The following is an 18,444-nucleotide window of genomic DNA, read 5'->3' on the forward strand; positions in this document are numbered from 1 at the left end:
AGGGGGGGAGATGCCAGATGTAGGTGATGGGGAGGAAGGCAGCAAATCACACTGCCACGTGTGTACCTATGCAACAATTTTGCATGTTCTTCACATGTACCCCAAAACTTAAAATGCAATAAAATAAATAAATGGGGAAAAAAAAAAAAAGAAAGGAAACTTGCTCTTAGATTCTTGAATGCCAGCACACTAGGAACTGGCTTTATTTAGACTCATTTAGATGACGTGGTCACAGAAGCAAAGAATTAGAAGGAATTTTAGAAGTCACAGTGGAAAATGGTATGGTGTTGAGAGCAGCAGCAATATAATCTTGGTGTATTAGGCTGTTCTTTTGCTATAAACACCTGGGACTGGGAAATTTATCAGAAGAGAGGTTTAGTTGACTCATGGTTCTGCAGGCTGTACAAGAAGCGTAACACTGGCATCTGCTTCTGAGAGGCCTCTGGAGGCTTACAATCATGATGGAAGGCAAAGGAGGAGTGGGCACATCACGTGGCGAAAGCAGAAGAGAGCAAGAGGGAGGTGCCATCCACTTTTAAACAGCCAGGTTTCACGAAAAGAAGTCACTCACTTTTGCAAGGGGATGGTGCTAAGCCATTCGTGAGAAATACACCCCCATGATCCAATTGCTTCCCACCATGCCCCACTTCCAATACTGGGGATTGTAATTCAACGTGAGATTTTCGAGGGACACGTATCCAAAATATATCACTTGGATTACATGTTAACCTCATCAGTCTTCAGTTTCTCCTCTTTAAAATGGGCATAATAAAATTAGTATGTAAAACACACCATAGAGTGCTCAGTACCTGCTATGTATTAAATAAGGGTAAATTCTGTTAGAAGTAGTATAAAGAAGATCATATATCAGAATGAGGCACCTGCTCAAGTGATCTGATGGAAGAACACGGGAGCATGAGGCAATTATGGTAACACACATTCTGAGTGTAGCGGAGCTGCAGTCTAGATTTAGCAGAATGCAGTGATACACATAGTATGCATTGACTATCCGAAAAATATATATTTAAATTTTTTTAGAAATAAAGAATTCTAGGCTAGGCATGGTGGTTCAGTCCAGTAATCCCAGCACTTCGAAAGGCTAAGGCGGGCAGATCACCTGAGATCAGGAATTCGAGACCAGCCTAGCCAACACGGTGAAACCCTGTCTCTACCAAAAATATAAAAACTAACTAGGCATGGTGGCGGTTGCCTGAGATCCCAGCTACTCGAGAGGCTGAGGCAGGAGAATCACTTGAACCTGCGAGGTGGAGGTTGCAGTGAACCAAGATCATGCCCCTGCACTCCAGCCTGGGCAAAAGAGTGAGACATCATCTCAGAATAAAAAAATAAAAGTAAAAAAATAAAAATAAAGAATTCTAGTGATAAATATTTCTATAGTAAGCATCTAGTGGTATTCATGTATAAATATGCACATATTCATGCAAAATTAACTTGGCAACAGGAACACGTACTTTTTACCTTGCATTAAAATAATATTTTTACACACATTATTTGTAAGACACACATTTTGAAAAAATTCCCCCATAGCCTTCATTTAAAAAATGAGCAGAGAAAAAGGCTAAACCATCATGCTCACTTGCTGGACCCTTTTTCTGAATCACGGATTATAGCTGGGGTCTTGGGAAAGCCTGAGATCATGAAACAGCTTTTAAAGATATAAAACTAGTAATCTGTACAGTAGCGATCAAACCATAAGACATTACCTGCCATTGTCTCCTTAATGAGAGATAAGATATCAATTTGCAAAGCACGGATTGTTCGATATGTGTTATTTTATATTGTTATACAATCTCTAATAACGTTCGATTTGGAAGCACAGCCCTTTTCTTACATTAGGAAGTTTGCTATTTGATTGTCTTTTCTACTGTAATCCAGTTATTTTATGTAATACCTGTTTAAGAAGAGATTTCACATTTTACTCCATATGTCTGATATATTTAGAGTTACCTAAATGAAAAGGCAGTAATTAAACAATATTCAACATAATGTTTTAGAGAAAACATTATATTGGCTATTGTTGAGAAAAGATCTCAGAACTGAAAATAGGGAATTTATCCACTGTTGGTGTTTACATATTATATCCCAAATGAAATAACAATACTAGATAGTGTCTTTGTTTTTCATCTTCTTCTAATAATCAAAATTGAATTAGAGGATAGCTAAATTTGAGGCCATTCTTTCTTCTAAGAATGAGCCACTTATTTTATGATTAATAATGAACAGCCTATTAATATTTCCTTTATTGTTACTTACCAGTACCTCAAAAAGTGAAACCCAAACTCAGGTCCGCAACATTTTCACCAATCTGAAGACAAAAACTGTAATAAAATTTTGTCACTTATCTTTTCTTAAACATAAATATCCTTCATTCTTGGATAATACATCACAGTTTCTTGTTACGCTGTTACAAAGCCCTTTATTTGAAGAATGATGGTTAAAGCAGAGATATAAGGGGTTTTCTGAGGTTTATTTGAGAAAATAAAAGGTTGGACTCTTTAAAACATTATTACTGCTGTGGTTATTTTTATTTTACTGGTCTAGGAGATTAAGATGTCTGGAATTTTACAGTTATGGAGCCCCCTTTCAGTATTGAAACAGAGCATGCCGTGATGGCTTCTAAATATTTTAATCCTACAAAATAAATGAGGATTTTGTAAGTCTTTCAGCTGCCAGTGAATTGATGACATATTTACTTTGCATGAATGACATGGCATGTTCAACCTAGGGAAAAAAAAAAAACGTAAACTTCTTACCTAGGAGTTGAAACCAGAAAAATGTACACAGCAATAAATGAAAAATTTTGCACTGGATACATATTTAAATTGGTAAGACAGATTTTATGCAAGCTATTGCAGTAGGAGTGAGAGCTGTCCGTGCAGAACTGAGGTTAACTCCAAATACAACAGGGACGAGTGGGGATTTATATCAAACAGGTAAAGTGAAGGGGTCAGTGGACAGAGAATTACTAAGAGAGGATGTCAACAGTAGGGGATCCTCACTAAACTGTCCTAACAGGGTTCCTACTAGACAGGCCAGGGACTTAAGTATCAAAAGTGGATGGATGAGAAAGATGATCAGATAGTTGGATGTAAGAATTCTATCTAAACCGACTTGGCAGGATTCTTCTCTACAACTGGGCTTGGCAGGCCAAAATCCAGGCCTAGCTGAGAAGATAACTCAAAGAAGGAGCTTGACTAAAGATTGGTCAAGAAAAGAATCTTTGTCAAGATTGCTTAGAAGAGGAAGACAGGAGACACTAATACCTCACGTGATGTTTTAAAAGAGTCAGTTTTTGAAAAATTGACCTAAACCTCTGAGCTTCATGTAACAGGTAAATTCCTTTGGATGAGGGTAAAATAAGAACGTTCACTTGAGAAAATTTCCATTTTGAACTGTGTGAAAGCATAGTTTAAAATCCTCTCAATTTTTGATTATCATATGTTGTCAAATTGATTTTAATGACATCTCACTCCCTTGCTCAAGATCTCTTCTGGTAGATCTGAGTTTTAATTTTTTTTCTAGTGTTGGGATTAAAGCTCAAGAGTAGATATTCCTAATAGGGTTGAGACAATCAAATGAATTATAATTACTACTTTTTACCAAGAGCATTCTTTAAGGAGGGAGAAGATAAGAGCAAATCTTATCTTTTAGTATCTGTTAAAATGGTTTCACTTTACACTGTGTTTACTTGACATTTTAGTAAACATAACAGCAGACTCTCTTTTCATTAGAACTATCCTGGGAAATTCTTTAAATTATCTTCTCAGATGTCGCTTATCCCACCATCTGTCAGCAATGCGGAAAATTTAGCATTAAATTCAAACGCTTGTTTGTGCCTAATCTTTTGAGGTTACCTAGGCTGCTCAGAAAGATAAGAACAAACAACCTCAGTAAGTGCTTGTTGGGCATCTCCCACTGGCTGGCACTGTCCTGTGTCCTAAGTGACCCCTGCCCTTTTAGGTCTTACAGACTAAAGTGGAAATAGACAAATATAAAATGATATGCCTTTTGGACAAGTGCTAAAACAAGATATGGCTTAGAGCACCGTTGGAAGACACAAGAATAGTGTCTATCTCGCTTCCTGGGTTGGGGTGGGGTGGGAATATGGGGCTGGGAACAAGGTGGGATTGTGAGTGTGTTTGTGTGTGCATAGGGCACTGGAGCTATGTGGGAGAGGAGAAGTAGACTCCTTGGCAGGGGGAAGGGAGAAGGGAGGTGCCAGAGGTAATTTATAAGCTGAGATCCAAAGGATACAGTAGGAATTATTAAGAAGGGAAGGCGAGAACTAGGTAGAACATTCCTAAACAAAGTAATATCATGAGGATATTACACCCAGGCCTCTTTACCGCTGTTTGTCCAGTCTCTTTTACTCTGATCTACTTTTCTCAGTATCAGTATGATGGCCCACAGGCAAATGGAATATGAATTCAATTTAATATGTTACATAAGTGTTTCTCAAACTCTAATGGACGTATAAATTACCTGAGTTTAATGTCAATATGCAGATTCTGATCAGTACTTCTGAGTTCCCGGGTATCTAACAAGCTCCCAAGTGACGCCAGTGCTACTGGCTCATGAATCAAACTTTGCATCGCAATATATAGACAACTCAGTTTCCAGTAACTGGATACATCTCTCTCTAGAGAAATAACTGGATATTCCCTAGACTATTTTCATGATTGATATGACCTACTCATACTGCATGAGCCACTGCAGTGGTGGTAGTACGGTGGCAACTTACCATCTCATTTAGTGATATATGAATTTTTTCTATAAAGAGAGCTGCTTTATAAAAGTCTGGTTTAAAATCTTTATAGAAGTCTGGTTTAAGCCACCACTTCAAATTCTACTTTATACCTTCTTTCCCATCTTTATCTACATCCTCATTGAAATGCACTTAACAGTTTCAGCATGAAACCAGTTTGAAAGGTTGTGCTTAATAAATATTGTCAACACTTGTCAAAATCAAAGGAAAATGTCCCAGGGAAGAACTCGCAGCCTTACACATTAGGAAAGTTATAAAGCTGTACTGTATCTTGACAACAATTCTTTTAATATCAGTTTCAGCTCATTTTAATAAATGCATGAATTTCATATCACTGCCATCTCTGCCTCATTCTGTAACGGCAAGTGTTCTGCCTCTCTAGAGATCAAGGACAGCATCATTGTAAATACTCTACAAATTTCTTCCCCATCCCAAAGGCATGGGAACAGACAGGGCCATGTTGTAAAGTCACCTATTGGAAATGCACACTCACATCACACGCTTTAAAACAGAAGCCTACCTCCTACATTTTCTTTGGATATTAGGCAGCATTAAAGGGATATACAATGTGTTTCAGAAGATGTGTTTGCTTTAAATATGGGTGCAGTAGAGTTGCATTACACTTGTCATCTAGTACTGCATTGACTTTTGCCCCACCGTGTGACTCAACTTCATTTAATATTCACAACAATGAACAAATATATATGTGCATATATATAGTTACTTTTTTTATTAATGCTATGTAGGCTTATCATTAGAACCAATGGCATCAGCCTTGCAGGCAAGCAAAAAAAAATTCAAATTTCCTTTCACACCGTCATTTTCAACTAGGATTTACAGTCATCTTAAAGGCAGAAGGGCTTTATATCAGGATATTGGTGGACATACTTGTCATTACTTCCTTCTGTTAGATAAGCTCAAGTTCTTAACCTTTTGGGCGCATAAAAAGTATTGTGGCAGGTTGTCTATCTAAAACCATATATAACAGTATTTCATGGGTAAATAAGTAATTTTCAAGGCTGACCTTTTCATTTTCTCTATTTTTACATTATCCCAATTTTGGACCTAGCCATCTCTGCCCAAGTTAGATAGGATTTCCTTCTGGAGCAACCAGAGGCTGTTGAAGTGCTCTTTCTAAGATGTTTCATATCTAGAAGGAGCAGCCTGAGGTCTGTGCCAGCCTTACTTTTCAGCCTACCCACCTCCTACTCCTGCAGTCTCTAACCCTGCAAAAAGTCGTGGGAGATGTCTTAGCACTGGGCATAAGTCCAGGGATGACCTGGATGGAAGAGATCTACTAGCCCATCAGAGCTGTCTGGCAGACACATTAGCAACAGGACACAAAGCTGTGTGACCTGACATCCTGTCTCCCTGAACTGCACACAGGGCCTTGGCTGGCTCCTAGAGGGAGTCATATAACTTGACTTAGAGATCAAGATTTTATAGATCAAAATCAGCTTGGTTCATGGCCTTATCTTCCACATGTAAACTATTTGGAACCTAACAATAATCGCTGTTTGGCCTTTTGGTAAAAGCCAAACTGTCCTGTGGCCAAGAAAGCATTCAGAGAGATGTGCACACTGAGGTTTGCAGTAAATAGCAGCCTAAAAAGTTATAGGTCCACATTGTAAAAAACCTGTAAAAATAGGGGTTGAAAACTCAGGTATCTCTGATATTTTGCAAGTGACATCCAGAGATATGAGGGAATCACAGACTTTACTCTAAACGTGTCATTTATGAATGATGAGACTAAGACTCAGAAAAGCTAGGTGGCAGAATAGGTAGAGACTGGCAGCCAGGAAATGGAGTTAATTTCCTTTTCCTGCTTTCTTTCTCTCTTTCCCTTCTTTCCTTCCTTCCTTTCTTCCTTCCTTCCCTCCTTCCCTCTTTCCCTCCTTCCTTCCTTCATTCCTTCCCTCCTTCCCTCCTTCCATCCTTCCTTCCCTTCTTCCTTCCTTCTTTCCTTCCTTCTTTTTCCCTCCCTTCTTCCTTCCTCTCCTTTCCTTTTCTCCCTCCCTCCCTCTGTCTTTCTCTGTCTTTCTTTTCTTTCTTTCATTTCTCTTTTTCATTCACCTTCCTTCCTTCCTTCCACCTTTCCTCAGCTAAACAGAGATAATAATATTCGTGTTATCCTTTCATTTACATTAGGTTCACTCTAGCCCTCAAGTGACAATTACTCAAAAAGTAATATATAAAAAATTTTAACAGAACAGATTTTATTTGAATTAATCTGTGCAGGTTTTGCCTGAATCTATGATTTGTTACACAGCACAGTAAGTAGTCATTTTTTAAAATGTCATTCCATAATAATGGAAATGCCAGCAGGCTACACTATTGCCATGTTTGACTAATGGCTAATTGAAAAATTGGCTAATTTAGTGCTTGAAACATGAGAGTTATATGTTAGATAGAAATAAATTGTTTATTTAACTGATCTTTTATTTGGCACTTTTTTTAAGAGAAAACATGTCACATTCAAAATTTTATGCAGAACTATCAGATCACATTGAAAATTTTATGCAGAACTATCAGATCATATTCCAAAAATATATGTTAATGAATTGTGCATGTTCTATGTGGTCAACAACAACAAAACTTCAACATATAGATTTGAACTATCAGTACATTTTAAAAGTCCAAATTATTGTATTTTCAGAAGAAAATATTTAGAAATGCATGTAACATTTAGAGAGTTTTCTATATTTAAACGAGGCTCAATGTTGAGTTTCCAGTTATGTTAAAAAAAAAAGTTTGATAACAATTTTCATTTTTATCATGCCTTAAAAATGTAGAAGTTTTTTTTTGTTTGTTTGTTTTTTGTTTGTTTGTTTTTTGAGACAGGGTCTTACTCTGTCACCCAGGCTGGAGTGCAGTAGCATGATCTCAGCTCAATGAAATCTCTGCCAACCAGGTTCAAGCCATTCTCATACCTCAGCCTCCTAAGTAGCTGGGATTACAGGGGAATGCCATCAAGCCTGACTCATTTTTTTGTATTTTTAGTAGAAACAGGGTTTCACCGTGTTGCCCAGGCTGGTCTCAAACTTCTGACCTCAAATGATCTGCTCAACTCAGCTTCTCAAAGTGCTGGGATTATAGGCATAAGCCACTGTGCTCAGCCAATTTTAAATATTTTTAAAATATTTATACAACTCTGTACATCGCCAAGCCCATCAATATTGACAGAGATACGGGGAGGGATATTAGTCTATAATTTTGGAGATAGAGAAGTTGAGGAGCTATCTCCAGCCACAGAGAAGGTAAAGAGATTATCCGCATTTTCTAAAATCTACACTTTTTTTAAAATGGTACCATTCTGAGTCCAGATTACAATTATATTTTACCTCCATTTAAAATGTAAAATGGTATTTTGTTATGTGTTGGTGTTTTCAGATCTGAATTAATGTGGCAATTGAGAAAAATTTATTTGGGTTTTAAAACTGCTTGCTTAAGAAAAGATGCTAACAAAGCCAGTAGTGAGACAGATGCAATTTGTTCCTTCAAAGTGCCGTGGAAGGCATTGGTATACAGTTTTACGGTCACAGTAGTATCACCTGTAGTGGTCTCACCAATTACAAAATTGTATGCAACAAAGAAATGTCCATTTCGGCAGGGGGATTGGCAGTGTTTAATGAAATCTGAAAATATGATTTTTGATACACCGTGTTGTGATTTGTTTATTCATTTATTTCCAAATATAGAGACGACTCACTGCAATGTGTTTTTGTGTTTTGGGGCACAAACAGCAGCTTGGAGTCATCACGGATGTATGACGTTTTGGAACCGCAGCAGGGCAGTGGCTGCGGAGGCTCAGGAAGCAGCCGGGGGAACTCCATCACAGCCTGTAAGAAGGTAACCTGGCCTTACACCACTTTCTTCTTGCCAGTTGAACTTGAACACTCATTTAATTTGAAAATTTAAGCACTCTTCCTAAAGTAGAAGCAACAATAAAAAGAAACAACAAAATGGTCCATGGTTTCCTTTCCCAAGTAAACCTTGATAACATTAAAATTTTAGTTCATGGAAATTATCAGAAAATTCAAGCACAGAAAATTATTAGCCTCCACTGCCATACGACCTCAACTCAAGACTTTTCCCCAGTGTTTCTTCTTAAACTTAGCCATGAATAAGTTTCTTGCATCTCCTTTCAGAAAAATATTCATGGGTTTTGAATGACTCAACATATTATATTAAGTTACTAAATCTGTATCTAAGAAAACTTTAGGGCTGTTTCGCTTTTGATATTTTCATAAAACAAAGGATATGCTTGGCTTATTTGATTAGGAAAAAGAGAATTGTATTTTCTAGAACATAGACTTAAGAGCTGATATAAAAAATTATGCTCTAAGATACAAAAACACTTGAATAACATAAAATCATTGAATTTACCTCATTTTTCCAGCCAATCCAAATAAGGCCCAAAAACTTGAAGTAGAATGTCCACAGTCCTGGTTTCCCACCTAATGCTTTTGTCACTATTTGATGCTGAATTTCACAAAAGCATGTTTCTTCTCATCCCAATTCAAAGTAATCACACTGGGTTATTTCATTTATTGCAAGAATATTAAATTATAAAAAAATCTTATAGCTGTAAATTAACACAAATTCTGATACTAAGCATATTGTATAAATGTATGTATTGTATGTATATATATATATATATATGTAATATACATTATATACATACATATATATGTATGCATGTGTACATATGGGTATATATATATGTTTATATATAGCCAGATAAGCAGCCTTAGTTATTCTCTGCTTCTGTGAGTTTTGTATAAGTTTCTAGTTTTCAAGTATTAAAGAAATTAACAAATATCTGTACTGAAAAATATACTTACTCCAGAAAGGTAGCATTAAACATAATTTTACAAAAGTATTTGCATACGCTCATTCATAACCAAATGCAAAAAAAAGGTGTCTAGTTAATTAAGGATTCTTATTAGCACATGTCATATGATCTATTATTCTTTCTCTTATCAATTCATACAGAGGAATTGGTGCTAAAAATTCCACTTTTTAATACAGGAAACTAAGACACTATAATTCAAAATGATTTCAAGTTATTCATAAAAGAGCTTATATTTTATAAAACTATTTATAAAAGAGGTCTCCAAGCCTTAGGCATACTCTGTTCAACTCTGTAACTCCAAATTATAAATGCTTCATCAGATGCTGTACATTTTGCAGGGCTAAATAATTTTTAGTCTGTTCTAATTTTTAAAAATAAGTATATTTCTATTGATACAAGTTTGTGTGGTATTTAAAAGAAGAATTGAATCCAGACTGCCTGAATTTAACAGCCAGTATCATCATTACTTGTGTGATCTTGAGCAAATGACTTTACTTCATGTCTCGATTTTCTCATGTGAAAAATGAAGAAAATAGTATTATCTGTTTTACAAGATTGAAGCAAGAACTCAATCAATTAATCGATGTGAAATGTTTACAGCAGTACCTGGCACACTTCAAGCACTTAAAATAAAGATATCACTAATATTACTCTACAGAAGAATATTATCAGCAAGCATACAGTCACAGAAAATAATTCTGTATAGGTATTACCATGCCTAGAGAGTTAGGGATTTATGATCTGTTGTCTCAGCTACAGTTATTTCCCTGGAAAAGAGGTAGTTACATTTATTTCTTTTAAAAAATATATATCCCATCTGGAAGCTACTGAACTGAAAGAGCTGTTTGGGCCTGGATGTCCACTCAAAAAATTAAAACTAGGGCCAGGTGCAGTGGCTCACGCCTGTAATCCCGATACTTTGGGAGGCTGAGGAGGGCAGATCACCTGAGGTCAGAAGTCTGAGACCAGCCTGGCCAACATGGTGAAACCCAGTTTCTACTAAAATACAAAAATTAGCTGGGAATGGTGACTTGTGCCTGTAGTTTCTGCTACTTGGGAGGCTGAGACTGGAGAATCCCTCAAACCCAGGAGGCGGACCTTGCAGTGAGCCACGATCACACCATTACACTCCAGCCTGGGCTGCAGAGTGAGACTCCATCTCAAATAAATAAATAAATAAATAAAATTAAAACTAATCTTTAATTCTAAATGCCTTCACTGGCATATATATATTTGCAAGTGTATACATATGTATATATGTAAATGTATACATAAATATATAAATTTACAAATAATAATGTGAAATTTTAATGTAATCTGACTCATTTCACAATTATTTTTAGAACAACTATTGGGAAATTGAACCATATTAAATTGTCTTTATATTGATCCAATATAGGCCATTTTGTATGGCTCAACCTAAATACATTCAAAACTCTGTTAGATCTTGGGGAAAAATACAAAGATAGATCATAAATAACCCTCACTCTTAATGAATTCACAGTATGGTTTGGGATATAATACTGGTTTCTCTTGTAAAAAGTCAAATAATAATTCATAAGTTAAACAGTTATCCAAGATAACAACAGGCACGCCTTCTTTTATTTTACTTCACATTATTGGACTTGACAGATACTGCACTTTTTATAAAATGAAGGATTGTGTCAATCCTACATCCAACAAGTCCATCTTACCACTTTTCCAACAGAACGTGCTCACTTAGTCACTCTGTGTCACATTTTGGTAATTCTCTCAATATTTCAAGCTTTGCATTATTACCAAATCTGTTGCAGTTATCTATTACCAGTGATCTTCGACATAACTATGGTAACTGGTTTGGAATCCAAGAACTGCACTCAAGTAAGAAGATGAACTTAATCAATAAATGTGTGTGCTCTGACTGATCCAAGGACAAGTCATCTTTTTTTTTTTTGAAAAAAATGAAGAAAGAAAGAAAGAAAAAAAAGAATAAAAAAAAAGAATGAAGGAGAGGAAGAAAGAGGAAGAGGAAGATGGAGAGAGAATGGGGGTGTTGCTTTATTGCCCCGGCTACAATGCAGTCTAAAAATGGGTATGCCTATAATTGTGCTTAATAATAGAGACATGAAAAAAAATGAGGGAAGAAAATAACAAACAAGCAGCCAACCAATATTTCATTTAAACCTGTAAATAGATGTGATGTGGTACTGATGAGTGTATATTTTGTGTATTTAAAGTGAAGAGTTCTATAAATGTTAATTAAGTTTACTTGTTCCAGATCTGAGTTCAAATCCTGGATATCGTTGTTAATTTTCTGCCTCATTGATCTGTCTAATATTGATGTTGAAGTCTCCCACTATTATTGTGTGGGAGTCTAAGTCTCTTTATAAGTCTTATACATCTGGGTATTCCTGTATTGGGTGCATATATATTTAGGATCTTTAGCTCTTCTTGTTGCATTGATCCTTTTATCATTATGAAATATCCTTCTTTGCTTCTTTTGAGCTTTGTTGCTTTAAAGCAACTCCTGTTTTTTATTTATTTATTTATTTTTGCTCTCCATTTGGTTGGTAAATCTTTCTCCATCCCTTTGTTTTGAGTCTTTGTGTATCCTTGCACGTGAAATGGGTCTGGATGCAGCATACCGATGGGTTTTGGCTTTTTTTGCCTGTGTCTTTGGATTGGGGGATTTAGTCGATTTAAATTTAGAATTAATAATAATATATGTGAGTTTAATACTGCCATTTAATGTTAGCTGGCTGTTTTGCCTATTAGTTGATGTAAATTCTTGATTATGTTGATGCTCTTTGCTTTTTGGTATTTTTTAGAAAGGCTGATACTGGTTGTTCCTTTCTATGTGTAGTGGTTCTTTCAGAAGCTCTTGTAAAGCAGGCCTGGTAGTGATGAAATCTCTGAGTGCTTGCTTGTTCACAAAAGATTTTATTTTTCCTTCGCTTATGAAGCTTAGTTTGACTGGATGTAAAATTCTGGGTTCAAAGTTCTTTTCTTTAAGGATGTTGAATATTGGCCCCCACTCTCTTCTGGCTTGTAGGGTTTCTGCTGAGAGATCTGCTGTGAGTCTGATAGGCTTCCCTTTATGGGTAACCTGACCTTTCTCTCTGGCTGCCCTCAGTATTTTCTCCTTCATTTCAACCCTGGTGAATCTGGTGATTATGTGCCTTGAGGTTGGTCTTCTTGAGGAACATCTTTGTGGTGCTCTCTGTATTACCTGGAGGTGAATATTGTCCTGCCTTGCTAGGTTGATAAAGTTTTTCTGAATAATATCCTGAAGTGTATTTTCCAGCTTAGATTGATTCTCTTCGTCACATTCAGGTACACCTATCAAGCGTAGATTAGGTCTTTTCACATAGTCCCATATTTCTTGGAGACTTTGCTCATTCCTTTTTATCCTTTTTTCTCTAATCTTGTCTTCTTGTTTTATTTCATTAAGTTGGTCTTCAACTTCTGATATCTTTTCTTCTGCTTGATTGATTCGGCTGTTAAAACCTGTGCATAATTCGTGAAGTTCTCGTGTTTTTCAGCTCCATTAATTCACTTATATTCCTCTCTAAATTGTGTGTTATTGTTAACATTTCGTCAAACTTTTTTTCAAAGTTCTTAGTTGCTTTGCATTGGGTTAGAACAAGTTCTTTTAATTCACAGAAGTTTCTTATCATCCACCTTTTGAAGCCTGCTTCTGTTAATGGAACACACTCATTCTCCATCAGGCCTTGTTCCATTGCTGATGAGGAACTGTGATCCCCTGTAGAGGGAGAGGCCTTCTGATTTTGGGCATTCTTAGCCTTTTTAGGATGTTTTCTTCCCTTCATTATAAATTTATCTATCTGTGGTCTTTATAATTACCGTCTTTATAATTGGGTTTCTGAGTGGACGTCCAACTTGTTGATTCCCAGCGCTAAAATCTGAGCAACCCACTGCACCGGCCAAAACAGCAGCGTTATGATTGATGGTGCTTTTCTGATCCTGCACCAAGAACAACCGCACCAAGGCAGTGGCAAAACTGCCTCACTGGCCGCAAGAGTCGTGCTGGCGACACGTTGGGCTCCTCCGCTGGGAATCTCCTGGTATGTGAGCAACAAAAATTCGTCTGAAAGTGTAGCATCCTCTCGTTCTCTGCACTTTCACTGGGAGCTACAATCCCAAGCTGCTAGTGATCAGCCATCTTGGATCTCTCTCCAGGACAAGCCATCTTGTTAGAGGCTAATGCAGCTGATAACTTTAAGTGTCAGCCAATGCTCATTTCCTATTCCAAAAATCCTAGGGCCCCTAAGTATTATGCTAAATCTACTATCTGGGTTCTATAAATGGAACAACAAAGCCTGGATGACAGCACATCTGTTTACAGCATGGTTTACTGAATATTTTAAGTCCACTGTTGAAGCCTACTGCTCAGAAATAATATTCCTATCAAAATGTTACTGCTCATTGACCATGAATCTGGTCACTTGAGACCTCTAGTGGAGATATACAAGTTAATTAATGTTTTCATGTCTGCTAACACAGAATCCATTCTTCAGCCCATGAATAAAGGAGTAATTTTGATTTTCAAGTGCTAATGTTTAAAAACTACATTTAATAAGGCTATAGCTCTCATAGATAGTAATTCTTCGATGGATCTTGGCAAAGTAAATAGAAAATATTATAGAAAGGTTTTACCATTCTAGATGCTATTAAGAACATTTATGATTGATGGGAGAAGGTAAAATATTAACATAAACATGAGTTTGAAAGTTGATTCCAACTCTCATGAATGACAGAAGGGTTCAATACATGTGGTTGAAATAACAAGAAAACTAGAATTGCAAGTTGAGCCTGAAGAGTGACTGAATTGCTGGAATGTCCTCATAAATCTTCAAGGAATGAGGAATTACTTCTTATGCATGGAAAGAAAGTGGTTTCTTGAGATGGACTCTACTCCTGGGGAAGATGCTATGAACATTTTTGAAAGCAGCAAGTTTTGAGAGGATTAACTCCAATTTTGAAAGTTCTTCTGTGGGTAAAATGCTATTGAATAGCATTGTGTGCCCCAGAGAAATCTTTTGTGAAAATAGACTTCATCAATGTAGCAAAGTTCATTGTTGTCTTATGTTAAGAAATTGCAACAGGTACTGTAACCTTCAACATCCATTACCTTGATCAATTAGTAGCCAGCAACCTGGAGACAAGGACCTTTCACCAGCAAAAAGACTACAACTCACTGAAGGCTCAGATGACTGTTAGCATTTTTTTAGCAACAAAGTATGTTTAATTAAGTTACATAGTCTTTTTGTTATAATGCTATTTCACACTTAATAGACTACAGTATGGTATACACATAACTTTTATATGCACTGGGAAATCAAAAATTTTGTGAGTCCCTTTACTGTGTGTGATATTTGCTCTGTTGTGGGGGACTGGGATTGAATATCTCTGAGACACTGGGATTGAATATCTCTGAGACATGCCTATATAAATCCATAGAAAGCAGGTATTGTTTTTATTAAAAGCCAAGAACAAGATTGTCCTTAGATCTGCAATAGACAGCAGCAAGTTCAGCGGAAGGTACTCAAAAGGATGATCAAGATTTGAACTGAGGAAGAATATACAACCAAACTTGGAAAGGACTGCTGCAAATTAATGAAGAAGTCAGTACCTTCCTTGGTAATATATTTTTTAATATTTATAGCATATTTTTTTCAACTATTCTCTCAAGTTTACATAATAATTGCATCTAAAAGACATATTAGTAACTGTATATGCCACGAGTCAAACACTGTGGGGCTGTCATTGTTTACCTTCTCTTCGAAAGAGTCTTTCACCAACGTTTTCTTCTTCTTTGTATCCAGAACAAAAGCACCCAATAAAAAGTCATTTAATATTGAATGGATTTTATGCCTTTATTAATTATTTTATTATTAAATAATACTGTAAGCTAATTCTTTAAAATCTTGTTAATCACAGATCACAGAACAGGGAAAGTGAAGATCCGTATGTTAAATGCACATGCAGTGTATGTTCTGTACAAAAAAAGGCAAAAAGAACAAGGACAGTTACATCTGAGAAGTAGCAAGGCTGTCCTGATAAATCACCACTCTTCACAGTCAATCAGCCTTCACTGAGAGTAACACGGATAATTGAAATCTATTGGTAATTCCCCAAACTCATTTCATGTAATCATGTCATCTTTTTCCTCATCAAACCTTTTGATCAGAACTGACATATTGCTAAATTAACTGGTGGGAGAAGTAAAACAAAGGTCCACAAGATAATGCATTAGTTGGATAATCAGCCTCTGAAAAATTGCAAATTGACTGAATTTCTTTCACATGTTTCATAATGAATCTCTTAAGGGTTTCAGGAATCCTACCCAGACACAATTGCTTGTGTTCCTGAGATTTCCTCTGTAGTATTGGAGAAATACGGTCTCTGAAACCTGCAGCTCTGAAAAGGCAATAGCATTAGGAAAGAGACTTTGGTGTACTTCGCTGAAGGAAGAACTCTTCAATATATAGTTTTGGTAGCAAGAGATGGTCTTTCCCCAGAGCTAAGATGTCCACACCATTCAGTGACAATTTGCAAATAGTCTTGGTATTTTGTTAATTGACCCCCGTTTGCTCACAAAAGTGCTTTGGTATTCAAAATAAGTTGTATGGTCATCCCATCTCTGGCTTCAGATTATTTTCTCTCCCTCTCCCTTTTTCAAGAGCTAAAAAAGTTAGATAAATTCACACTGAGGTTTTAGTGATTGCTTAATGGAGTAATAACAGATAAATTATGTTTACTACTTCTATTGCCTCCTCCCTTAACTGACATTGATAATTGAGCCGATTGAACTTGGACATAAACTCAGAATTCTACTTATTATGAAGCTCTAAACAAACACTTTCAGTCCATCCAAGTTGACATGTGAGCTAACCTCTATGTCACCCTAATTATATGCACTGAGACACAGGGACAGTTTTAATGCATGCAATATGATTTCCCAAAATAATGCATTTAATATGATAGAATTACAAAATATTGTAAGAAGAAAATGGACAAGAGCTGCTGGGCAGGGAGCCCTAAAGTTCTCCCCTTAGTATCCCTTGAATTATATTTCACATAAGCATTGTCTGATGCCCCCATCCCATACAATAACTCCTTCTTCTTTTTTTTTTTTTGGTTGCTGTTATTGAGATGTATTGCTCTGTCGCTCAGGCTGGAGTACAGTGGTGCGATCTCAGTTCACTGCAGCCTCTGCTTCCTGGGTTCAAACGTTTCTCCTGCCTCAGCCTCCCAAGTAGCTGGGATTACAGGTGTACACCATGACAACTGGCTAATTCTTTTTGTATTTTTAGTAGAGATGTGGTTTTGCCATGTTGGCCAGGCTGGTCTTGAACTCCTGACCTCAAGTGATGCACCACCTTGATCTCCCAAAGTGCTGGGATTACAGGCATGAGCCACCATGCCCAGCCCAACCACTCCTTCTTATAAGACAAATACAAACACCATTGCTAAACTGAATCTTAGGGATTTTACACTAAACAAGCTAAATGATTATATGTGTTACTCTTTTATATTTGTTTAAAACTAAGCGAAAATTCTTCTTAACCTTTTTATAATCAATAAAAAACTGTTATCTCCAGAGCAGCAGTGGGATGTTGTGTATCAATCCTGGACTTGGAATTGAGAGACCTGATTTAGATCCCAGGTTTCTCTTCTTGCTGTATGAGCTTAGGCCAGTGTTGTAACCTGACAGATTCTCTAAGGTTAGTGTGACACTTACATACAAAAAGGTTTGTGTATACCCTTGGCACACAGTTGACGCTTAATGAATATTGGTTCATGCTAAATAAGTAATCTTTTAGACAATTGAAGTCTTTATTTAATTGAAATTTAAAAACTGATATAAACATAACATGCAGTATGCCTCCATTATATTGAATATCTGTTAGATTTTCCTTTCCTCTTAAAGCATTATTTTCAATGTCATATTTCCACAACAGCTGGGCATTTTCAATCTATGCTTTACATCACAGACTGAAGGTTTGCTATTTGGGATATAGTGAAACCAAGTCTCTGAATAGGATTCATGTGAGGCAAAAATTGTTGGAGAAAAATCAACACCTAGAATATCCTTCTCTTCTCTTTTCATGTCATGTTAATTAAATCCGCCTTAAACTTGGACTTATCAAAGGCAGCAGACTGAAAACACTTCAGGTTCCCAGAGGCAGAGTTTGATCTTAATGTGACATCTGAACAGTTTTTTGAAGTTTCAAGAGCATTCTTGGCCATGATGCCCCCCTTTAGAGTGACTTAAATTTGCTGTCAACAGTGGCAAAGATATCTCTAAAGAATGATAGAATGGATGTCCCTGGATGTTTCATTTTATTCGGCAAAATACACTTTCATCTAAGCTCATATCTTTTTGATAAGATGTAATTAATCAAAGCAATTTAATTAATGTGTTCAGGCACAGGCATACAAATTGGAAGGCTTTTTCACAATCTGATCCCTATCTCTAGAGACACTTTTATTAGTCAGAATTTCATCGCTCTTGGACAAGAGCCCCAGAAATACTTCTGAGAAGCTAAGAAGTACTTTCACTGTGCTTCAAAGCTAAATATTCACATAATGGAAAATAGATATAATATTCTGTATTTGTAGAAGCTGTTTCTCTCAAAGAAACAAAGACTTTAAAAATGAATAAATGAAATTAAATAAAAATCAGCATTATTGAGCTTATTCACCTTTCTACAGAAGGAAGACACGAGAATTTCCCCCTCGCAGTAAAAACCACTCTCAAGTCTTTAGACATGCTCTTCTGGTCTAGCAGCCTGTCAGT

General features: G+C 36.5%; 1 protein-coding gene across 6 annotated transcripts in view; it reads left to right on the forward strand.

Annotated features, from left to right (window-relative positions):
* Positions 1-18,444, forward strand: part of LOC108304784 (SPHK1 interactor, AKAP domain containing) — a 164,603-nt gene that overhangs the window by 32,959 nt on the left and 113,200 nt on the right. For all 6 annotated transcript variants that reach the window (XM_037738733.1, XM_037738734.1, XM_037738736.1 and 3 more), the window contains one exon: positions 8,530-8,635. In XM_037738733.1, coding sequence (XP_037594661.1) covers positions 8,530-8,635 — 106 coding nt within the window. The remainder of the gene's footprint in view (positions 1-8,529; positions 8,636-18,444) is intronic.

This window comes from Cebus imitator, unplaced genomic scaffold (genome assembly GCF_001604975.1).
Source record: "Cebus imitator isolate Cc_AM_T3 unplaced genomic scaffold, Cebus_imitator-1.0 Scaffold57, whole genome shotgun sequence".
In the NCBI taxonomy this organism is placed as follows: Eukaryota; Metazoa; Chordata; class Mammalia; order Primates; family Cebidae; genus Cebus; species Cebus imitator.